General features: G+C 39.2%; 1 protein-coding gene across 6 annotated transcripts in view; it reads right to left on the bottom strand.

Moving 5' to 3' along the window:
• Window positions 1-26,331, bottom strand: part of LOC127962221 (neurexin-2-like) — a 408,062-nt gene that overhangs the window by 161,930 nt on the left and 219,801 nt on the right. For all 6 annotated transcript variants that reach the window (XM_052561735.1, XM_052561731.1, XM_052561733.1 and 3 more), the window contains one exon: window positions 2,479-2,780. In XM_052561735.1, coding sequence (XP_052417695.1) covers window positions 2,479-2,780 — 302 coding nt within the window. The remainder of the gene's footprint in view (window positions 1-2,478; window positions 2,781-26,331) is intronic.

Raw genomic sequence — 26,331 nt, 5'->3', positions numbered from 1 at the left:
TAGAATTTTTATTTTGAAGTCATATGATCTGTGTTTGTTGTGTAGACCTCTATTTACCCATCTTTACAAATAATCTATTAATGATTTGTTCATGTTTTTGCAGTAGCCAATCTAAAGCTGAAACTGTTAATCATTTGCAAATGTTTATAAGCGATTACTAATCATTTAGTATCTTTATGGGCATTGTACTTTTAGCTAATGGAACAAGGTTTGTTTAAAGGGTGGCTGGTTAAGTTAAGTTTAGCTAAATGCTGGCTAAAGACATAACAGATTGTAAGTTTGGTGCAAAAAAGTGTTTTATTGCCTGAACACTCACATTACTATATTATATATTTTACTGTATTCATTATTTTTAGAAACCTTGCACTGTTCTACTCTATTTTAAATGGTTTTCTTGTATCCAAATGAAGCGCGGTCCACTGCTGCACACGTGACACAATATCAGTCTTTAATCAGATTTACTAGCTGTTATAATTTCTATTTGTGCTGGTCAATAATGAACTGCTAGAGAGAACTGTGTGCTGCTAACAGATGCGACCTCACTCCAGACAGCCCTGCACACACATACACACACTGTTGTTTATTATCATGCTGGGTCTTTCCAGTTAATTCCTTATGCTTTTACACTGAACTAATAATATTTGCTATCCCCAAATTCCTTGCACAAATCCTGTGCATCTTTACTTTCTCATTAAGACGTCTAGAATTAAATGCGACTCTCAAACACTCATTAATCTGCATCTTCATGTATAATGTATTCTCTGGTGTCTGGTGGTGCGTTCGGCTCAAATCCTCCATTAAATCCTCTGTAAAAAGCAGCCTGAGGAGGTCCGCAGGTCTTGGTTTGTTGGATTTGAGAGAGTTTTGGGTAGCTAAACCAGCATAAACCAACAAAGCTGCTCAAGCTGTTTTCATAAGAGTGATTCTGAACACAAGACTCGAGTGTGTAATTAAATTCAGTGGCAGACAAAGATTTTTCCTTTTGTTTCCTCTCTGGATTTACGCCACCAGCCAATAGCAATAGGCATTACTACAGTGGACACGCCCTCATGCTACAACAGCCAATTACAATCGCTCTTATTACAGGTGACAAGACATTCGTTCCAATTACAATTACCAGAGCCGAGGCAGACTGAGTGTGGAGCGTAAGTGAAATCGATCGCATCTCCACAACGCTATCTGCAACTGCCAATTACACGAGCTGTATTGAACCATTCTTCACTTTTATTCAATCTGTGATTGTGTGTGTGTGTGTGTGTGTGTGTCGGAAACGTGGAAAGAAATCAAGAGTGTAAGGGTGTTTCTTCAGCTATACAAACACTCATGTCCCAGCAGTTGATTTCAGTCCATTTTATATGAAGGTCAATGTAAAAATATTTTCCTTCATCTTTTGAATAATTTTGTTTTTCTTACTCCAAACTAACATTTTTAATTCTAAAAAAAAAATTAACATAACATTACATAACACCTATAAAACAACTAAAACTGACCAAAGTACTTTAAAAAAAGCTAAAAAAGACCCTCCAACATAACACCATGTCATAGAAACAACTGTTCATACTGAATTATAGACAATAAATCAGTATATAAAAGTATATTAATCAGTTATAAAACTGACATAAGTTCCATCTGACCTATTAAAATATTTATTTTTCTAAAGCTAGTTTAAGATAGGGGTCAGCAAAAAGGGATTGAGATAAATCATAATCATAAATATCACTATTTCTAATGTGTACTATTTCCAATCCAGCTGTAATTTGGTGCAAGTATGCAGAAAATGAGAATATAAGATTTTAAGATTGTAGTTAGGACACAACAAATGCTAACTGGAAGATATGCAGTTTACAAGCACAGAAGTGGATACAGCTGAAGAATCGTCTATCCATGTATAGTACAGTGTGTGAAGCTCATTGGTGTTTCTGTCCATGAACTTTCATTCTGTGCGTGCGACTGAAGCATCTCGCTGAGACATCAGAGTCAGGACTAATGAAGCTCCTTTAATAAATGATGCCATTGTGCTGAGCCAAGCATTCTGTGAGCGTTTCTCCGTATCGCATTCAGTGTTGTGTGCTGTTATTTGTTCTGTTAATACCCGTTTCTGGTCTTTGTCAATGCGGACATGTAAAGTGCGATCAGGTCTGATCATTAAATCCTTGATATGAGCCTGTAGAACAAGACCGGGACTCTTGACCCCTGAGGACTGCCGACTTCATTAGGTTGGAGTCAATTTCAGTCGAGCAACTCTTCTCTGAACAGAACATTAAGTTAAGGTGCCTATAATGAAGTCCTGAAGCAGGAGGCATGGGTCTGTATCGGTCTGGATCAGGTCTAACAAGAAAACACCCAGCGCTGCTCGCAGACCTGTCAGGATCACACGCCAGTCATTGGGAAGCACTGTTGCTCACAGGCCATCGTTTAACCAAAGTTAGAGATCAGTATCCACACAAACGCTTTAACGAAGCGAGCGCTCATTCTTACCTGTCGCAGGTTTCGCGTGACTTTAACATCGTGCCAAGCATTGTCGTTAAACTTCCCGTTCACCGGTTCCACGAGCGCCTCGAAGGCGCCGGAGCCCAGGTTGATGACGAGCCACACGGCTCCGCTCTTCAGAGACAGGTTGACGTAGTCTGCAGATTTCCCGGTGTGAAGCATCAGGCCGTTACGCTGGAGCGTTCGGAAGGACAGCGTGATCTCATCCGTGCTGCTCTGGATGGGAGTCATGGACAGATCGTAACAGAAGAACTCGTTCCCCTTGAAGGTGGCCACCGATTCTTCTTTCCCTGAAGAGAGAGAGAAAGAACATGATGAGTATTTTCATCAAATTTGACCCTTTGACCCACAGGCACCAATCTGGAGCCCCTGAGCACACACAAAAATGATCGAGCACCCATGGAAAAACATGAGGTGGTTTCTGTTCATTTCAACCAAAAATAAATGGATTGCAGCTTGTATGACTCGTAGTACGGTTGAGGCAGTTTTGGCATTATCTAATGGCAGATGTCAAGAGTGTATTACTGTAATACGAGAGGGCGCCAGCACGACTCTCTCGGCTTGTTCTCCATATAGAGATCATGGATCTGCGCTCCCTCAGATATCACATGTGCCTCAAACCTGTGTACATCTGAATAACTGCTCTTTGTAAACAGGAACTTATTAAATCATTTTATTTAGTAAAATGCAGCCCTCATAGAATGAATGTGTGTATTATTTGGTTACTAAATAATGTATCAAGTAATTGAAAGCACTTCCCACATTGCTTTAAGGATTCAGTACAATTCATATTCACAGTCACCGTTTATATAAGTTGGCCTTAACTACTATGTAAAAATAATACATCAAAAAATAAATAAGTACAATGTCCTTATTGTGTTCATACTGTATTGCAAAACACTTTTTGATGTGGGACATGGGTAAGGGTTAGGGACAGGTTTGGTGGTATGGGTAAGGTTAGGGTGATTTAAAGAGTAAAAGATGGGTCGACAGTGTAACGATAAATGTGATTACAGTAATTAATCACAGATGTAATTACATATGGGTATTTTAAAACATATAAGTACAATGTAAAAACATGTATGTATGAAATATGTTTATTGTACCAAATTATTAATTAAAATTCAAAAAGTGCACTCAAGGCTACCTAAAATAAAGTGGGATCATATTCACAATTTAGCTAGGTTTTATATTGGTTTTGCAGTAATTAGTTGTAACCGTATTGAACACTTGTAAGAGTGAGGCTCAGAGCGAAACTCTTATTCCCAACCGCACCGACCGCAGACGCTCTCCAGGGACTCCTGCTCTTCTCCAGAATAAACCGTTTCTCTTAAGTTCCCGCCGCTGTATTTTCCATGACTCCACAACATACAGTATCAGTACTCATCAAGTTTGGCTTCAGAAAGATGGGAATCCCGTATTTATGAGTGCTTTCTGCAAATCTAACAATCCTCATGAGAAGAGCAGATAAACCAAAGCAACAGCATGTACATGTATTCATTTCCAGAAGCTTTCATCAGAGTGCCTTACATCATGCTTTCCCGCAGGTCCGTTCCTCCCGGAGAAACCCGGGGTCAAGCGCTGCGCTCAGGGGCACAAAACAGTGTTTCAGAGGAATTTCAAACCTACAACCTTTTGGAAATCAGCCCAGATCTTTAACCACTAAACCACAGCAGCACATTAATGTTTTAATGTTTGGTTTTATTCAGGACTAGCTCTTCTGAGGCTTCGTAAAAGATTACTGGATTGTGCTGTCATGACACTGATTCTGAGAAGTGTGCAAATGTTTTAGTTATTTGTTTCAGTTTTCTTAATTAATTTGCCCAAGAGTGTTTCCCTAAGATGTAGAGCACATCAACTCCACACACACACAAAACTGTCCTTACCAAAAATAAGCAAATACAACTGCTAGAAATACAGACTATGCCTGAAGCGATTCTTTCTCTCTCAAACACACATGAATAATACCCATTAAACTGGGAACAAAACTTACATTTATGCATTTAGCAGATGCTTTCATCCAAAGCAACTTACAGTGCATTCAGGCTATACAACTGTGTGTATACATCATTAGAAGAATGGCATCTACGCTAATATTAGTCTGTTTCTCTCTTGTTCCGAGGTCACTGTAGCCACCAGATCCAGTCTGTGTCCAGATCAGAGGATCACTGCAGTCACTCGGATCCAGTACGTATCCAGACCAGATGGTGGATCAGCACCTAGAAAGGACCTCTACTGCCCTGAAAGACAGCGGAGACCAGGACAACTAGAGCCCAGATACAGATCCCCTGTAAAGACCTTGTCTCAGAGGAGCACCAGGACAATACCACAGGAAACAGATGATTCTTCTGCACAATCTGACTTTGCTGCAGTCTGGAATTGAACTACTGGTTTCGTCTGGTCAGAGGAGAACTGACCACAACTGAACCTGGTTTCTCCCAAGGTTTTTTTCTCCATTCTGTCACCGATGGAGTTTCGGTTCCTTGCCGCTGTCGCCTCTGGCTTGCTTAGTTGGGGTCACTTCATCTACAGCGATATCATTGACTTGATTGCAAATAAATGCACAGACACTATTTAAACTGAACAGAGATGACATCACTGAATTCAATGATGAACTGCCTTTAACTATCATTCTGCATTATTGACACACTGTTTTACTAATGAATGTTGTTCAGTTGCTTTGATGCAATGTGTTTAGTTTAAAGCATTTTATAAATAAAGGTGACTTTGACTTGACTTGACATCCAGCGATGTGACTATCGTGGATTTGTACATCTCGATATCGATGCTTAAATGACACATCGTGCAGCTCTATTTCATACACAATTGTAATTCAAAGAGATTTACATACAAGGAAGTAAAATAATCATATAAAAAAATCAACAATAAAACAAGGAATTTAAAAGCTTTAAATGATTTAAAAATTAAATGAGTTTATACAGCTAAACAGATGGGTTTTGAGTCTAGATTTAGATGTGACTAGTGTTTTAGCACATCTGATCTCTTCTGGAGCTGATTCCAACTGCGAGCGGGTTAATAACTGAAAGTGGTGAATCACAAACTGATGCTCCAGAAGTCAAATCTGAATGTCTGATTCACACACTCACACAAACACACACCTGAGAAACACGCCGATGCATTTAAATGACAAAGAGTTTCTTTCTTTAAGAAAGAGAGAGTGAAACCTGCTGCCGACAGTCTGATTGATCTGTGTTTCAGCGTTTAGAGAAAACTCATAAAATGGTCCATCTCTCTTTCATTCTCTCTTTTAGTGCAAGACGAATCATCTCTCTTATTATTGTGCCTCTGAAAACAACAATCTTCTTTATTTTTAGCTATATATATATGTGTGTGTGTGTGTGTGTGTGTGTGCGTGTCCTCTATTCGTTTACATACATACAAGTACACAGTACATCTGTTTTGCTCAAATAAAACAATGTGTGTTTACATATAGAGCTGGCAATTATTATGGAAAAAAATGCATTAGAATGATTAACACCCCGTCCAGACCCGTCATATGATCCTGATGCAGTAGCTGATTAACATCCTACAGCCTATTAGCCTATTATCAACCTAACATTCGAGACATGAGGGGAAAATAAATAAATAAATAAATAAATAAATATATAATTAACAACATCACACAAACAAAAGTGCAGTTTCTCCCAATATCTGCACCACTGAAAATATGATATTAACTTATACCACGAAGTGAAGACCATGTTACATTTTAAACACATAGTGTCTGTATTGTCAGTTTGCTCAGTTATAATAATAAACGTATTACACTTCCACGAATCTCAGCCAGGTGTCTGTAATCTGCTGCATTCTTTTCTGTACTCTGATTTTGGCACAATTATTGTAATGTTCCTCAGCACTAAAGGCAAATACAACTTTGGCAATCTCATATCACAGCTATGAATACAGTATGTGGTCACACAAGCATGATGAACACAGATCAGCTAAACATGCTCGAGCTGAGACACATCACAACCTCACACCGAGATCATATATTCCTAATGCATCTCTGTGATCTGAACATTCACAAAACACAATCATTTCCTCCGGAGAAACAAAACTGTGTAAGATAATGAGCCTTGTTTTCAGAGAACACGTGCTGAATTTAGATCATTTAACTCAATCCAGTTTTACTGCACATATCAGCATGAACACATTTACGTAATAATAATTTTATACAAGCTCAGTAAAGCAGCAATTGACTTGCATTTTAGACGTAATATTGCTTGTTTTTGCACAATTTTTCCAAACAAAAATATCACAGCACTGTTTTGCATCTCTAAGCAATAGATGGTGTTCACTTATTGAATAAATCAGCTTTTTGAACGAATCGGTTAAATAAATGATTCAGTGATTCACTCATTAACACAGTCAAATGCTTTGTATCTGAATTACCAGCCGTTTCAATGAATCGGTTCAATCTAAATGACTCACTCATTAACATTCACTTGTTGCCACCTACTGGGCAAATTTCACACTTTGACTATTTTTTTTTCATGCTTTTAATTATTTCAAATATTAGTATTCAACGTTTTATGTTAAAAACAAAACATTACTTATCCATCTGTAACTGCCGGTTAAATTCATCCATCTGAGACACATGAACTGTAAATGCACCTACTGTAAATGCTTGTACAGATGCAGGTTCCAGAAATGTTTTCATATGTTGGAAAGAAAGACACTAAGTACAGATTAAGTGCTTCTTATTCTTATCTAAAAATACACAATGGATAAATAGAGTTCAATCCGAACACAATCTTGCTACTCAAGGTGTGTATGAACATTTTTTTATATATAATTATTTGCTACTTTTCCATGTAGCATTTACTTGTATTCTTACTTTAAATACTTAAGTACATTTAAGAATAAACAATACTTTTTGTACTTAAGAACAATACATTTTGCATACTTTACAAATATTTTAGTGATATTCTAAAAGGTGACTTCGACTTCTCTACTAAAGTCATTTTCTGGTAAGATATTTGTACTTTGACTTGAGTATGTCTTTAAGGTTCATACACCACTGGTCTCATGTGATGCTTTACTGCTTCTTAAGATCTGTGTGTGTATGCGAGTGTGTGTGTGTGTGTGTGTGTTTTGGTACATGCGGCCTCTCGCTGAGGGTCAAGCTCTTCACATGCACCATTCGCTCTCTGAAGGAAGGTTTAATTGCTTGTTGCTGCAGTAACACTGCGTTCTGCTCCACCTCCTTGTGTCCCAAGTGCACCTGCCTTATTTTCTCTTTTCTTCATTTCCTCATTTCTCCATTTCCAAATTTTATCTTTTTGTTTGTCTTTGTCGCTTGTATCTTTATCTATTATTTTAATGAGATGAGTTCATTAAAACATCCTCAGTGTCAGATGTCTTTCAGAATCCATCATGTAGCACGTTAGTCTTGGTTTCAGTGATTGTGAGTGTGAGAAAGTGTGTCTCTGTGTGTGTGTGTGTGTGTGTGTTTGTGTGTGTGTGTGTGTGTGTGTGTATGTGTGAAAGAGAGAGAAAGAGAGAGAGAGAGAGAGAGAGAGAGAGAGAGAGAGAGAGAGAGAGAGAGAGAGAGAGAGAGAAAGTGCATGTGAAAGTGTGTTTATTTAAAAGGTTTCAAATTAATTTAAAACAGTAAAGAATAGAAAATGATTATATATCAAAATACAATGTAATCAGTTCGGACATCACACAGTGTTCATTCAATAAATGCACAGCTAAACAGATGAGTTTTGAGTCTAGATTTAAATGTGACTAGTGTTTTAGCACATCTGATCTCTTCTGGAAGCTGATTCCAGCTGCGGGCGGCATAGTAACTAAAGGAGGACTCCCCTTGTTTTGTGTGAACCCTTGGTATTTCTAACTGACTTGATCCTAATGATCTGAGTGCTCTGTTAGGTTTAGTGTTCTGGATGAGCTGCAGCTGTCTAATGGTCTTTTTGGGAAGGCCGGTGAGGAGCCCATTATAATAGTCCACCCTGCTGGTGATAAAGGCATGAACAAGTTTCTCCAAGTCCTGGCTGGAAACAAAACATCTAATTCTTGCAATGTTTTTTAAATGATAGTATGCTGATTTAGCTACTGCTTTGACATGACTACTGAAACTAAGGTCTGTCTCCAGAATCACACCAAGATTCCTGACTTGATTTTTAGTTTTTTGACCCCTAGAGTCAAGGTATGCATTCACCCTGAACACTTCATCTTTGTTTCCAAATGCAATGAATTCAGTTTTTTCCTTGTTTAACTGAAGATAGTTCTGACACATCCAATTATTAATTTCATCAATGCATTGGCAGAGGGAGTCAATGGGGCTGTAGTCATTTGGAGATAAGGCTAGGTAAATCTGGGTATCATCAGCATAGCTGTGATTAGGCAATTTGGTTCTTTCTCATTATTTTTTTAGTGGAAGCATATACAGGCTAAACATGAGCGGTGCAAGAATTGAGCCTTGTGGGACTCCGCATGTCATGGACGTCCACTTAGACTTATGCTCTCCTAGGCTCACATAATATCCTCTCCCTTCTAAGTATGATCTGAACCATTTAAGTACCATCCCAGATAGCCCGACCCAGTTTTCCAGTCTCTCTAGTAGTATGTTATGATCGACAGTGTCAAACGCAGCACTCAGATCTAGCAATACCAGCACTGAGCTGTGATGCTGTCGGAATTGAAAATTGTCCTTGTATCCATTTGAGTTTAAGCATTTGTTCAGCTGAATAAATACTACTTTTCCAACAATCTTGCCTATAAAAGACATATTTGAAATTGGTCTATAATTGATCAAAATGGTTTTATCAAGATTGCTCTTTTTCAGAAGGGGTTTAACAACTGTTTTCAGGGAGTTTGGAAATGTCCCTGAAAGAAGTGAGGCGTCCACCACTTCTAAGAGATCTGCTTCCAAACAGTTTAGCACACTTTTGAAAAAGTCCGGCAGAAACTCATGAAAGTGAAGTTAGGAGGGGATGCTCCATTGAGGACCGTTGCACTGCATCTGTCTTCCAGCCATGTTTCATTTAGAAACATAAAATCCAGGTGGTTTGTGGTTCATTCATTAAGTAATTGATTAGAATTTTTTTTTTTTTTTTTTTTTTTTTTAGGGAGCGAATGCTAAGAATTGCTCATTTGATTACATTGTGTTTTGTCTCAACAGCAATATTAGATGCATAACAGGCTGCAGATTAGTCAGCGGTACGGCTTCAGAAGGCCTTAGACCATGGTTCCTCAATTTGGACGGCCCGAAAGACAAATATGTTTGGCCCACGCTTATTTCAAATAAATTGGCATGAAAATTCAAATGCAGCATCAGAAAGTGACATTAACTTACATTGTGTGGTGCGATGCAACAAAATACAACAGAACTAAGTATAATCAGTTATGCTGTCTACACTCAATGTGGCACAGTGCGGCGAGACAAATCCCCAACAGTAAACTGCTGCCTTGCTCTATTTGAGACGTGCTGACACAAAGTTCAAATGATTAGCAATGCTTTGTCACGTCCAGTGTAGATAAACGATGTGACAGCAAAAACAGGGAGAGTGTGAAGTAAAGAAATGTGGACACTGAAAATAGATGATTCAAATGTGAATGGACTGAACAGTTTTGAGTGAGTGAGACCATCTTTCTTATGGATGTTGGTTCACAGTAAGTTCACAGTTTTAACGTAAGTTTGCTTTACCATAATTTATTTTCAGGATCTGAAATAAAATATCTATTGTTGCTTTCACTATGGCTATAAAGATCATGAAAAATAATACTCAAACTCACATTAGACACATTTAACACTGAATAAAGCACAATACTGATTACATATCACAATTCTGAATGTATATGTCACAATACTGAGTTCATGTATCACAATACTGAGTTTATAAATCACTTTTCTGAATTTATATATCATAATACTGACATTATTAGTCACAATTCAGATTTTATATCGAAATACTTTATATATCACAATTCTGAGTTTATATATTGCAATACTGGATTTATATAACGCAGTTCTGAGTTTATATCACAATACTGTTCATATATCGCTATACTGAGTTAATATCACAATACTTAGTTTATACAGCATATCACAATTCTGCCTTTATATATTGTAATACTAAGTTTATATATCACAATTCTGATTTTATTCATCATAATACTGAGATTATACATCACAATTATATCGCAATTCTGAGTTCATATATAACAATATTAAGTTCATATATAATAATTTAAATTGAGTTTATATGCAGTGATGTATAACAAAGTACAAATACTTCAATACTCTACTTAAGTACAGTTTTGAGTAAATGTTCTTTACTCAAGGATACATTTTTATTGAATTTTATAAAAAAAAATGATACTTTCTCTCTGACACATTTCTAGAGAGCCTTTCACTACATTTGCAACAATCTTTGCTGAATGGTCACATCAATATCCAGTTTGCAAATGAATCTTTTGATTCAGTTCAGTTCATTTGAGTTTTGCTGATTCAAGAGTGAGTGTAAGGGATCCTTTCACAAATTGAGAATCTGAATAAGATTCTAGAAGCACCAGCATGCCATTAGCATAACAGATCTAAATTGAAGACACTATTCATGAAATAAGCTTCTATAAAAACATTTTTATAAAAATAAATAAATAAATATTAGTGGAGTAATTTCTTAAAATAGCTTTTCAAAAAATAAATTTCCCAAACACCCTCAAACACGTTTATCCGTCAGAGATTTAATATGATGTCATGGCGTGTTTGTGAGCACATACAGTTGATGACGTGTGTAAATGTGAGCTAATGGCCAGTAATGCAATCTCTCCTGGTGAAGTGTGTTTAACCGCCCGCGTCTGCTGAAGAGTAGTGTGTGTGTGTGTGTTTGAGAGATGCTTAGGTCTCTGAGCTCCGCTGGACACAACGACCGTCTACTGTTTGTTCAACAACTAAGACAGCTTTTCAATTTTACCCCTCAGTGAGCAAAACAGCCGCATAGCAAAGACTAATATGACACTGCTGCTGTTGAGTGCCTTTATGCACGTGTTTATGTGTGTGAGAGAGAGAATGTGTGTAAGCGTGTGTGTGTGTGTGTATGTTTGTGTGTAAGAGAGAGAGTGAGAGAGAGTGTGTAAGTGTGTGTGTGTGTGTGAGAGAGAGAGAGAGAGAGAGAGTGTGTAAGTGTGCGTGTGTGTGAGAGAGAGTGCGTGTATAAGTTTGTGTATGTGTGTGTGTGCATGTGTGTGTGCATGTGTGAGTGTGTATGTGTGTGTGCATGTGTGAGAGAGAGAGAGAGAGAGAGAGAGAGAGAGAATGTGTGTGAGCGTGTGCATGTGTGAGTGTGTGTGTGCGTGTATGAGTGTGTGTGTGTGTGTGTGTGTGAGAGAGAGTGCGTGTGTAAGTTTGTGTATGTGTGTGTGTGTGTGTGTGAGAGTGCGTGTGTAAGTTTGTGTATGTGTGTGTGTGCGTGTATGAGTGTGTGTGTGTGTGTGTGTGAGAGAGTGTGTGTGTGTAAGTTTGTATATGTGTGTGTGTGCGTGTATGAGTGTGTGTGTGTGTGTGTGTGAGAGAGTGCGTGTGTAAGTTTGTGTATGTGTGTGTGTGTATGTGTGTGTGTGCATGTGTGAGTGTGTGTGTGAGTGTGTGCATGTGTGTGTGTGTGCATGTGTGAGTGTGTGTGCAGGGAATCCTCGGTGCCGATCGTGGATGTTTGGTGATGAACTGTAAAGCGTCTCACACAGAGGATCAATCCCAGATTCTCTGTCACTCATCCATATTCATGAGTCTCTCTTCTCTTTCATCATCAGGAGCGTCTCCTCCGGCTCGGTCTCTTCTCAGGCTGTTGTCTGTCAAGTGTTGCTCTCATGAGGAGCATCAGACAGACAAACTCGATCGGATGTGCCGCTGGGAAGTGCTCTGACTGAAGTGTGTTCACAGGAATCACATGCTGCTGATTCAAGAGAAGGGTTCTTTCACCCAGAACCTGAACCTCTGTCCTCCTCATGTCCTGCTTTCTTCTTTGAAACAGAAGGAAACTCCATGAGAACTGTGATCCATTAAATTACAGTGAAATCAGACTGCTTTGTTTCAGCTTCTAGAAGCGGTTCATAACAGTCATCCATACGGCTTTGTCCTATTCAGTTCTTCTGAAGTCATTCACTGAAAGCCTGCTGTAACTCAGAAGCATCTTTATGAAGCAGTGAATGCCAATTAATGACTTATTTTAGATTTTCAATGAATCAATTCACCTGCTTCACAAACCTGCTCAACTCACAAGTTGAACTTGCTTCAGATAAAATGAGTAATGGTCCACTAGGGGTAAATATTATATATCTATAATCATATGGCTCAAAAACATGAAATGCTTTGGTCCGTGTTTATTTGTATTGTATTAAAACAGCACAATATCTGCTTTTGCTGAACAGAGAAAGAAGTCATGAAGGAGCATGAATGATTTTTGGGTGAACTGTCCCTTTAAGAGTGAATCATTTTGATTCATAAGCATTTAACAGTCACTGGCAAGTTTCCTGCGCTAAACTTGGAAACTGGCAGAGAATGAGACGTCTCTCCTCGTCTGTGTCCCTCTTGGACATTTGCCTTGGACAGATGGGACAATTGTGTTTTTTTTATTTTTTTATTTACTTCAGCTAGGACTCTTCCAAGATGCTTCTGTACCACAATGTATACAATAAATTACAATAAACAAGAAAGGACAACTATTACACAGTTAGTTCCAGTCCTGGTCAGTGAGTCGTTTGAATCGTTCACAGAGCTGATTCTTTCTAAACAAGACAAGTGACTATTCCTTCCACAGAACCATGTGGTTCTAAAGTCATCATGAGTCATTCAGGTACAGAACAAGTGACTCTGAGTTACTCAAGCATTTGTTCAAGTGATTTGTTGAAAATACTGGTTTATACGAAAAGATCCGTTCAGGATCTGTTTGTTTGACTCTGCTGTGTTAGTAACTAGCAGTTGTGTCGTCGTATTTACTGTGAAGTTTCTATGAGGCTCAATGGAGATCTGTAGAACGGTAATTGCAGGCTGTTGTGTTTCTCTAGGCATGTGAATGTGTGTGAATCAGCTTTGCAGCTCCCTTCTAAGGTCTGGAGCTCGACATGCATAGTGTGTTTGAGGATATTATTTTTATTTGTAATAAAAATACATACACACACACACACACACACACACACACACTCTCTATCTGACACACACACACACTCGCTCTCTCTATCTGACACACACACACACACACACACACACACACTCGCTCTCTCTCTGACACACACACACAAACTCTTTCTCAAACACAACCATGCACACACACACGAACGCGCACACCCACACATGCGCATGCACGCACGCACACACTCATGCGCTCTCTCTCTCTCTCTCACACACACACACACACGAACGCGCACACCCATACATACACACGCACGCACGCACACACTCATGCGCTCTCTCTCTCTCTCTCTCTCTCTCTCTCACACACACAGAGACACACACACATTTCATGAGCAGTAAATCATCATATTATTCTGATTTCTGAAGATCATGTGACACTGAAGACTGGAGGAATGATGCTGAAAATACAGCGGAGCATCACAGAAATACAGTACACTTTAACACAGATTCACACAGAACACAGCTGCTTTAAAATCTAATAATAGTTCACTGTTTTACTGTATATCTGATCAAATTAATGCAGCCTTTTGAGCAGATGGTGTTCTCTGATGGAGTGTCATAAAGCAGTCAGTTTCTCTCTCTCTCGTCCGTCTGTCTGTGAGACTGCTATTGCTCTGCTGTAATGATGGTGATTTTATGAGTACAGAATGTTCGGAGAACATTGCGTTTTTTATTCTCCTCCTTTCATCTGGATTTTTGTCTCTTTTGTAAGAAACAGAATGACTGTAATCTTTCCTCTTTTATCATGTATCTCCGCTGAAGACGAGCTGTGTTCACTTCTGACTGCAGAATCTGTGTCATGTGTGGATGAACATCATCTGTGTCACAAAGTGATTCTAATAATGAGATCATGAACAAATAAAGACCCATGACTAAATAAATACATAACAGCAGAAAATACTAATTAGAAATAATATATAAATTAAAGCCAACATAAATAAATACAAAAATTAACATTTACATAAAATAAAATAAAGATTAACCATCCAAATAAATGAATAAATAAACTAACTAAATAATAAGAAAAAAGATTAAACTAAATGATAGATAAATAAATAATAAATACAGACAGACAGATTAGATAAATGAATAAATAATATAAAGTGTTCTCCCGGTTTAAGCATTAATGACTAAGAAGTTTCTCTCTAGTGTCTGGACTCTAACTAGTGGCATTAAACTACTCTCAGTCTCATTAAACACAGATTTCCCCTTCAATTGGCTCTAAAGAGATCAGGCAGTATTTTAAAAGAAGCCAATAAGCACTAATTAGCAATCCGAATGCAGAAGAGAGGCTGATTGTGACGCTTTATAACAGCGAGACGCGTCCTATAAGACACGAGCGAGGCCTGCGGGGACAAACACTGACACTCCATCTGTTCCCATCCGCTTCTGTTGACCAACACACACAGTCACGCCAGCCTTGTGCTAAAAATACCATTGTGTTTCACAGACAGGAGAAAACACTCCTCCTGCATGGCATTTAACTTCCAGCATCCAGCAAGAAACGTGTGATTCCTCATCATGACACGAGCCCTTTACAACCAAACCTGATACAAAACAAAAACTGAGCCTTTTCTGTTGCAGTGATCTCAGCACTAGTGTGTGTGTGTGTGTGTGTGTGTGTGTGTGTGTGTGTGTGATCATATTTGATCCATTGTTCTTTTATGGCTCATATAGTCTGAATATGGAGGGGAAACAGAAACAACATGATTGATGGAGAATCAAGTAAAGCTGAGCTGCTTCAGTCCAGGAAGAGTTCATCTGGAGATATTACTGACCTTATTCTGACCTTTACTTGATCAAATACAATTACAATAAAACAGCTTTGACTGGATAAAAAACTGATAAAAATGATCAATCAGAGACAGAAGACATGAGGAACTTGAGTGAAACAGGTTTGACAGTAAAGTTTGATCATGTTGATCATTTGAAGCCTTTACTGTAGAATACGATGCAGTAGCTTTATAGGGTTAATATCTCAGTGACACATGTTTCTCCAGAATGTCTCCTTGTGTCTCGTGAATCTTTTCCAGCATGTTTGACACCAGCAGTTTGAACTGATGGAGGAATATGAACTCTAACGACCTCCGAGAGAATCGTCAAGGCGTAAAGCCACGATCCCACAGCATCCTCACACATCCATCATCCGTCAGCGGAGCAGGCCTTGAGTGAACACTCGTCCGACGCAGGAGGAGCATCATAAATCCACCACACGGATGTGAGAACGCCATCCACACGCAATTACAGCTGAGATGGCATTGACGTGACCTCCACCACACACACACACACACACACACACACACACACACACACACACACACACACACACACACACACGCACACACACACACACACACACACGCAGAACACATAGAACACACACACACACACACACACACACACGCAGAACACATAGAACACACACACACACACGCAGAACACATAGAACACACACACACACACACACACACGCACGCACGCACACACACACACACACACACACACACACGCAGAACACATAGAACACACACACACACACACACACACGCAGAACACATAGAACACACACACACACACACACACACACACGCAGAACACATAGAACAAACACACACACACACACACACACACACACACACACACGCACACACACACACACACACAAACACATAGAACACACACACACACACACACGCAGAACACATAGAACACACACACACACACACGCAGAACACATAGAACACACACACACACACACATGCACGCACACACACACACACACACACAAACACACAGAACACATAGAACACACACATACAATTAATTTAAAAAAGCAAACTTTCTTATATTTCTAGATTCAATGGACACAAACACTTTTTTGTTTTAATTCTGATGATTATGACTTACAGCTTAGGAAAATAAAAAATTCAGTATCTCAATTTTAATTTTTATCTTCTTAAAGATAAGAAATAAATAAAAAAAATACAAAACTGTAATGTTCACGATCTCTGAAGCAGGCTGAATTATGCACTCAATGCTTGGTTGGGCTCCTCTTGTATGAATGCCTGCTTCAGTGCGGGGTGGAGATGATCACTGCTGAGGTGTTACTGAAGCCATGGTTGATTTGATAGCCTTCAGCTCCTCTGTGTTGTTTGTCAGATGTTACTTGTCTTTCTCTTCACAATACCCCATCGATTCTCTGTGAGGTTCAGGTGAGATGGCTGGCCAATCAAACACAGTGATATCATGGTCATCCAACCACTTGGAAGTAGTTCTGTGGGCAGGTGCTATCATCCTGCTGGAGGAGGAAATCAGCATCTCCATAAAGCTTGTCAGCAGATGGAAGCATGAAGTGCTCCAGAATCTCCTGGTACATGGCTGCCCTGACTCTGGACTTGATAAAACACAATGGACCCACACCAGCAGATGTCACAGCCCCTAAATCATCACTGACTTCAGGAACTTCACTCTGGACTTTAAATTCTGTGTCTCTCCAGTCTTCCTCCAGACTCCAGACCTTGATTTCATAAATGAAATGCTAAATTTACTTGCATCTGAAAAGAGGACTGTGGAGCACTGAGCAACGATTCAGTTATTTTTCTCCTTACCTCAAGTGAATTTTTTTTTTTTTCTGGTTCAGGAGTGTCTTGGTTCTATGAATGTGACAGCTGTAGCTCTTTCCTGAAGACGTCTGAGTGTGGTGACTCGAAGCGCTCCAGCTTCAGTTCAATCCTTGTGGAGCTCTCCCAAGTTCTTGAATCGGCTTTGATTGACAATCTTCCCAAGGCTGTGGTCATCCCTGTTGCTTCTGCACCTTTTCCTACCACACTTTTTTCTTCCAGTCAACTTTCTATAAATATATTTCGATACAGCACTCTGTGAACAGCAGCCCTTTCAGCAATGATCTTCTGTGGTTTACTCTCCTTGTGGAGGGTGTTAATGATCATCTTCTGGACAACTCACTAGTCACAAGTCACTAGTCTTTCCCATAACTGTTGTTGCATGTTCTAAACTAGTCCAGTATTCATTCTCAAAATTAATCTAATCAAGCTCAAAATGGAATATTCAAATTTTTTGAGATACTGAATATTTTATTTCCCTAAGCTGTAACCATCAGAATTAGAACAAAAAACTCTTGAAATATTTCAGTTTGTGTGAGATATTTTTATTTATTTTTTTATTTTTATTAAATTACAAAAAATAAAGACCTTTTCCATGATATTCAATTTTTTTTTAGATGCACCTACACACACACACACACACACACTCAGCTTCAGGTTGCTGCTCTGACTGAGAGCAGATGTGATTGTTCAGATCTGAATAGTCTTCTGAATATATTAATAAAATGAACACTTCATTCTTTCTCTCTGCAGGCATCTCATATTGAGCTGTAGAGATCTCTCAAAATCATCAACTCTATCTATATTAACCAGTAGAGTTTTACCATCCATACACACAGACCTGCTCCAGAAACATAATGATTTAACCTGTCTGATCTGGCGCATTTAACCCCAAGAGCTTTGAAACATCAAAAGCAAACTGCTCAGAAAACAAAAATGGGGAATTAAAAGACAAGAGCATCCAGACAGCCCTAGTTCATCTGAATCAGCCTTTACATGATCAATCATACAGAAATACAGCACAATCAAACAGATTTAGCTTTCATTTCATGCCATTTGTGTCTTTATGTTTAAAATTCCACATTCATTTTGCTCATTTCCAAGTGTATGTTTGATTTCTAGTCCAAGATTTCCATCACACACCTGTGTTTCCACTGAAGGTCCTCCTACAGCCGTTCAGCGACCTCTATGAATATTTTAGAGGTGTTTGTAGATGGCTTATCAAACATTTATACAGCGTATCAGTAATGTGTGTGTGTCAGATGTGCACAGGTTAAGAGTCATCTGTCTCAGCGAGAGCGCTGCTTTATCACTCGCTCTCATGTCAGCAAACTCATTCCCTCAGACATTGTTTCCTCCGAGTCCGTCGTGACAGATGACCGCACCTTCACACACTCACAACCTCCTTCTGTTTCTCTGATCTGATTCTCTCTCTCTCTTCCATCTGTTCTGTTCTCTGTTCAGCAGTGAAACACTTTTCTTTACTTCCTTAGTTCTAGCTCGTAATCTAAAGCCATATATGATATATCTCAGTTATGACAAGAATGCTTGGGTGTAAAGTATATCACACACACACACTGTATGAGTAACAACCAAAGTGCACTTTAGGCTGAAACATGCTCTGCACAAGCAACTCCACACCTGCACTGCTACAGAAGAAGCTGATGATCTTGCTATTGTTCATTCATAATCCTGTAACAGACATTAATGCAAATTCTATTCTTCTACAGCCAGTTTTCTCCTTCATGCCCAATTACTGTTATGCCAAAGCTGATCTCACATCATTTAAAATGTTAGTATTTGTATTAAACTATATAAATGTTATGTAAATGTAAAAATCTATTTTCACTCAGTACCATTGAACTAAACATTTAGAAAGTTTTTTTTCTTTTACCATTTTTTTTTTTTTACTTGAACTTCACTACTATTTTGACAGTGTAGTAACACAAGGAAACTAAAGAAAACTCTAGCCTCTATCGCTATATTAGCATAGCTGTGATTTGGCCATAATTAATGATTTGCTTCATGTAAAGTTAAAAACGTATTGTATTATGTAAAGAAGAGTGTATGTTTGCCTGCATCTGATACAGCATTCATTCTTCAACTCATTCTAATATACACAATAAAACATTAGTCTGAATGTCCACTAAGAAAAACAATATCTTTGTCATAGTACCTTTTTTTTTTTTTTTTAGCTATTGGCTGCATCTTACAAGGTGTTTAAAGGAAAGAATAATGTCCTTGTTTACAACCCTGTTTCAGCCTCTTTCAATTTTAAAGTCTTTACTTCTGACTCCCTCATAAATTATGCTCATATATACTTATACTCAGGTGCGACTTGTCGTTCGAAAAATACGATAAATTAAATCACCATCACAAACACACACAGTTTCTCAATACTAAACAGGCTACTATTAAATGTTACTATCATTTATATAAAAAATTATTTAACAGTAATATTTAATATACAAAAACAATTATAAGTTGCTAAGCAATTCAGTCAAAAGTACAAAAGCAGCGCTCTGATATAGTTATGTAAAATATAAGGCTATGAGACTTTGCCCTCAGCCAAAACGATCTATTCTGGAAGATGATAATATGCATTGCTAAGAATTAATTTGGACAACATAGGAGATTTTCTTAGTATTTAGATTTTCTGAACCCTCTGATTTAACCCTAATCCAGATTTTCAAATAGTTGTATTTTGCCAAAATATTGCCTTATCCTAACAAACCATACATCAATGGAAAGATGTATGCTTGCAGATGATGTTAAATCTCAATTTCGGAAAAACCACCCTTATGACTGGTTTTGTGGTCCAGGGTCACATATATAAACATGTAAAGCTTTACTAGTTAAGTGTGTAAAGAGTGTAATGCACAGATGAAATGAAGTGCTCATCATCATCATGTTTAAGTACAGTGTTCCTCCAAACTCACGCACTGCATCCCATGTGAAGCGTGTGCGGCGTCAGATCGGATGTTATTAACGCTGATCTCTATCTCCTCACAGGACTGAATTTAGCGGAAGCGTGTCTGATCATTGATGACTCCTCGACGCCTCTGCTAATGGAGACTGACTTGATAAACGCTGTAATTCATCATCATCAATTTCCATGCTAGCTCTACACAGATTAATCGGGTGCTGCTAGCATGGGGCCTGTCCTAAATGATTAATGCTCATAAACAACACTACATCAACATTAATGCTGATTGCTGATAAGTTCAGATCGTTTCCCCTGATAGCGCATGCATGATGGGTGATGGCCACTCTAGCGCTCCCCATGCTACACACTTAGCCAAGCGCGTCCAACCATTAGCACCCTGCAGTGGAGGAGAAACATGCAGGAAGCTAATGAGACGCTCTCAGGCTAAAATGCAAATGAGTGTGAATGGGGAAGTATTGAACAAAGCTAATTCAAACGAGCAGCGCAGGTTCTGCGGTTACTGAGGTATCGATTAGCCTTGCTTTCTGGCTGAACGCTGTGAGGAAAGACAGATGCTAATATGCCAGAGCTAGCCTAGCGCAGCAGTTTATACCCGCTAAATGATCTGCTCACATAGCAGCTAAAGGCATTTATCTACAGACAGTCAGCTGTTACTGACTTAAATCAGCTGTTACTGACAGAAATACAAACACGAAAGAAAGAAAGAAAGAAAGAAAGAAAGAAAGAAAGAAAGAAAGAAAGATAGAAAGAAAGATCCATCACAGTTTGACATCAGTTCTCAAAATCATGTTCTGTATATTACAGAAATGAATCCTCATTTTCGACTCATTTTATTCAAGCTGATTTGAAACTACTGTATTTATTTTATTTTATTTTATATTAGAATAACTCCACCTTGGTTCCATGCAGAACCTTTAACATCCATGAAACCATTGAAGGTTTTTACAGTTGAAAAATGTTCTTCATACGAAGGAAAACATGGTTCTTTCTGGAACTGTTCCTGGCCAAACCTTCACAGAGAGTGCGTCCCGAGCGAGATCTAATTCACAAACACATATAGCCAATATAGTCCCACAACTGATGGTTTATTTTTTCCTCATGTGTCTCTCCATTGGTAACAACATTTCAAAATGGACACATTTCAAGTGACACAGGAACAAGACACGGAAAACTTCAGTGAACATCAGAAAAGCAGTGTGGAAATTTCTGGTTAAAAATGAAAGCCCATCAGCTGACAAATGGGAAGCATCGCCTTTCAAGTCAGCAAGCAGAGTCAAAGCTAGTTTCAGACATAGTCTCAGAGAATGGACACAAAATGAATGTGTTTTAAAGTGGACTAAATCAGACGAGATTGTAAAAAACGGACTTTGTGGATTGTTCTAGTAGACCCTGCAGGCTATGGTGCTTAATTTTTCTGCTGATTATGCAATGTAACTTGTGATGATACTGGGTTATTATGAGCAATGCAAAGCTATGTTGGTGTACAAGGGAAAAGGTGTTTGTAAGATGAGAAATACATGCACCTTGTTTAAGCAATTTATGAAATATGATTTATGAAATATGATTAGCACATTTGCTATGTGACAGCATTAATGAAAGTTTCTTAGGGGTCAAGATCATGTTATCTGCATCTCCTGCTCTCCATCAAGCCACTCCAATAATAGCCTTCATCACTCAAATGCATGCACAACTCTACATGATCTGTATAGCATGTGTGTAAGACTTGAATACGATTATGAAGTGATTATTTTATGATGAATAAATCTTTCAGGCTATTGTGGACTACACAACAGTATTATATTATCTTGAAAATATTTTTGAAATGATTAACATTTTAAATTATTGACCCTGGATCAGTAGGACACTATTGTAATAAAGTATCGGTGGCTGTGGACATATTTTGAGTATCAGTTCTGGTTTAAAAGATGCGATCTAATGCTGTTAACATGAGATAAGCCTGCTCCGGAGCAGATTTAATCTTACGGACTTGTTGCTATGACAACAGCTCTGGGATGAGCTTCCAAGAACCAAATGATCCAAGATCATGCCAAATCGTCAAAAATCGAATCCAGCTAACTGAGTTAGCGACATAGGAAGAACGGGCCCTGGTGCCCTCGTGCCGGATGATGATGTCACAGGCTGAAGCCAGCCAGTGATACTGTCATGTTTAGATGTGTGCTTCATAGCAACCCCTAGAGGACAGAATCATTCCCTTCTCAGGGAAACATGGTTACATACAGAACCTGAGACGGTTTTCTTTCTCAGGATTTCCTTTCAGTTCGTTTTCAGTGTTCTTTTATTTGAAGTAATAACCCGGTTTTTGACGTGCTCAGAGTTCATTTTCTCATCTTCAGCCATACACTATCATATCAATGAGCTCACCAGACATAGACTCAACACTTGAAATCCCATTAAAACCTGCTTTTCTTCTGTTCTATCAGATGGTGAGGTCAGGTCAGCGGTTGGGACGTCTTTGACTGTTTCTCCAGCCTTACAGCAGAGAAATATCAGGCAGAATTCAAAGGAGGTACAGAGGATTAAAGCAGCCCTTGTACAGACAGAGCCATCTGTCTCAACAGAAACACACGACTGAAGCTTTGCTCTGCGGGATGAATCTGAACAGACGAATCAAACCTTACACACATCCTTCTACATTCTGCTTTTCAGCTGCACAAAGCAGCTCATTAACACTGTGACCAACAGAACCGGCCCGATTCATCAGTGTCAATCGCCGTGGAGGGCAATGAAGCAGCTCACTCTGCAGGGAGAGTGTGGCCTACATTCAGAGGAGAGCCAGAGTCCTTCCACGGGAACGAACAGCGCTGCTGGAGCAGGACGGCCTGAGAAAGCACAGGTGACCCCATTAATACTGCAGCGGTTTAAATCAGGAACACGCAGAGAGCGCTGGCACTCACACCACAAACACAACTCAAACCTGCCTTTGTTATTCTACAAACAGCTTCAGAGCAGCTTTACAGTACACATCCATGTGAGAAAAGTCTGTTTAGTATCAATGACATACTACTATTATCCTGTTAATATTTTAATTTATATATTATTTGTTATTTCAAAAGATTTTTATTAGTGATTTTTTTAGTATATAAAGTTAACTACTAAACTAAATGACAATGAAAGTGCCATTTATGTATGATGCATGATAAAAGTGGTTTTAATGCATTAATTATGCCTTGTATAGGACCTTTATAATGCATTGTACAGTCTGTAACCACAGTCAATACATTATAACACATCGATTCATTCTTACAATATGCATTTTAAATTTGGTTATAATTATTTGCTAAAAGATATAAAGTATTACAATGCAAATTATGAATAATTGAATAAACTAACCCTTTTTAATTCATTATACATACAGGCTTTAAATAAAATTTCACTAATATGTTTTCTTTATGTTATTTTATTTCATTTCAGTTAACATTTATTTTTATTTCAGGTAAAATTATTATGTATTTTATATTTTTTTTTATGGTTTTAGTTGTAACTAATAATAAACCTTGTTTCAATTATAACTAAAAGAAAAACCACAATAAACTATCTTCACTTTAGTCACATATTCCCAGAATGTGATTAAAGTGAAGTTATTTTAATAAAAAAAGGGAAGGAAGCAAAGAACTATCCTGACAGAACATAATTTATTGCTCTATTTCTCTGAGAATTTATACTCTATTACTCTGTGAAATTACTGTAGACCTTTAATCTTCTAAGAGACGGTGTTTCCTTTCTTTGACAGTCTGTTTTTAAGCGGCACGGTTCTGTTGGGTTGTTTACATGATATCAGTAGCAGAAGCTCAGGTTCAAACACAAATGCACAAATGAGAGTAAATGGTGTGTGTCGTCTCCTGGAGGATCACTGGTTTGTTTGGTTGGAGTTACAGCTCAACTCATTAGAACAGGAGCAGGATGGACAGCAGATATGAACTCAGCAATCAAAGCAAATCATTCTATCCCATCCACTCACAGTAAAACTGCACCTGACTCTGACACCGCTCATCCTCACTCACTGTGTGTTACTGCTGGTGTGATCATCATCCTCATCCTCATCCTCACTCACTGTGTGTTACTGCTGGTGTGATCCTCATCCTCATCCTCACTCACTGTGTGTAACTGCTGGTGTGATCCTCATCCTCATCCTCACTCACTGTGTGTTACTGCTGGTGTGATCCTCATCCTCATCCTCACTCACTGTGTGTTACTGCTGGTGTGATCCTCATCCTCATCCTCACTCACTGTGTGTTACTGCTGGTGTGATCCTCATCCTCACTCACTGTGTGTTACTGCTGGTGTGATCATCATCCTCATCCTCATCCTCACTCACTGTGTGTTACTGCTGGTGTGATCCTCATCCTCACTCACTGTCTGTTACTGCTGGTGTGATCCTCATCCTCACTCACTGTGTGTTACTGCTGGTGTGATCCTCATCCTCATCCTCACTCACTGTGTGTTACTGCTGGTGTGATCCTCATCCTCATCCTCACTCACTGTGTGTTACTGCTGGTGTGATCCTCATCCTCATCCTCACTCACTGTGTGTTACTGCTGGTGTGATCCTCATCCTCATCCTCACTCACTGTGTGTTACTGCTGGTGTGATCATCATCCTCATCCTCACTCAATGTGCGTTACTGCTGGTGTGATCATCATCCTCATCCTCACTCACTGTGTGTTACTGCTGGTGTGATCCTCATCCTCATCCTCACTCACTGTGTGTTACTGCTGGTGTGATCCTCATCCTCATCCTCACTCACTGTGTGTTACTGCTGGTGTGATCATCATCCTCATACTCATCCTCACTCACTGTCTGTTACTGCTGGTGTGATCCTCATCCTCACTCAATGTGTGTTACTGCTGGTGTGATCATCATCCTCATCCTCACTCACTGTGTATTACTGCTGGTGTGATCCTCATCCTCATCCTCACTCACTGTGTGTTACTGCTGGTGTGATCCTCATCCTCATCCTCACTCACTGTGTGTTACTGCTGGTGTGATCCTCATCCTCATCCTCACTCACTGTGTGTTACTGCTGGTGTGATCATCATCCTCATACTCATCCTCACTCACTGTCTGTTACTGCTGGTGTGATCCTCATCCTCATCCTCACTCAATGTGTGTTACTGCTGGTGTGATCATCATCCTCATCCTCATCCTCACTCACTGTGTGTTACTGCTGGTGTGATCCTCATCCTCATCCTCACTCAATGTGTGTTACTGCTGGTGTGATCATCATCCTCATCCTCATCCTCACTCACTGTGTGTTACTGCTGGTGTGATCCTCATCCTCATCCTCACTCACTGTGTTACTGCTGGTGTGATCCTCATCCTCATCCTCACTCACTGTGTGTTACTGCTGGTGTGATTATCATCCTCATCCTCACGATGCCCTTGAGCTGGAGATAGCTCTGGGTTAAAGCAGCTACTGCAGATCACCAGCTCCTCACTAACTACTGACTTAAGCAGCTTCCACTTCAATTAGAGAGACCTGTTCAGCAGACACTGATAGACAACACACACACACAGCATCGCATCGAGCATCAAGGTGTCACACATTTCTTTCATGTCTAGTTCTTCTCTTCTGTGTTTTCTGTGACACTTTACAAATGATGCAAAACTCTGAAAGCATGTCTCTACAGGAAAACATCACCGTTGTCTGATTGCAAACGAGTGACTGAAAAGATTTCGAGTACTGATGGGAAACTGTGGAATGAGCAGACAGAAATACTGGGCTTGGTTATCCCCGCAGGGTCAGTTCAGTCCAGTTTAATATCTGTCTGGCTCTGATTAAACCGTCTACTGAAAGTCAACTGCAGTCTTTAACTTCTGCTCTTGGTTTCAGTCTCTGGGCCCAAACTATAACCCATGCAAGTTCTTATCAAACTAAATGTTAATAAGTGTTATGTGTTAAGTGGACTGATTCCAGCTGCTGACGCTTCACCATTAGCACTGCAGCAACACTTCTCCAGCAGGACGAGAGCACTATCGGCATTCGTTACTCGTGTGTCCGAGCGGATCATCTTTCCCATTACCCTGCTCCTCTGCAATCCTCAACTCCCAAAACAATTAGAGCAGGCCGGACAGATCTCACCTTCGATTTCCAAT

Source organism: Carassius gibelio, chromosome B7, assembly GCF_023724105.1.
Source record: "Carassius gibelio isolate Cgi1373 ecotype wild population from Czech Republic chromosome B7, carGib1.2-hapl.c, whole genome shotgun sequence".
Taxonomy (NCBI): domain Eukaryota; kingdom Metazoa; phylum Chordata; class Actinopteri; order Cypriniformes; family Cyprinidae; genus Carassius; species Carassius gibelio.
The sequence above is the reverse complement of the archived record's forward strand: the minus strand, read 5'-3'. Positions and strand labels throughout refer to the sequence as shown.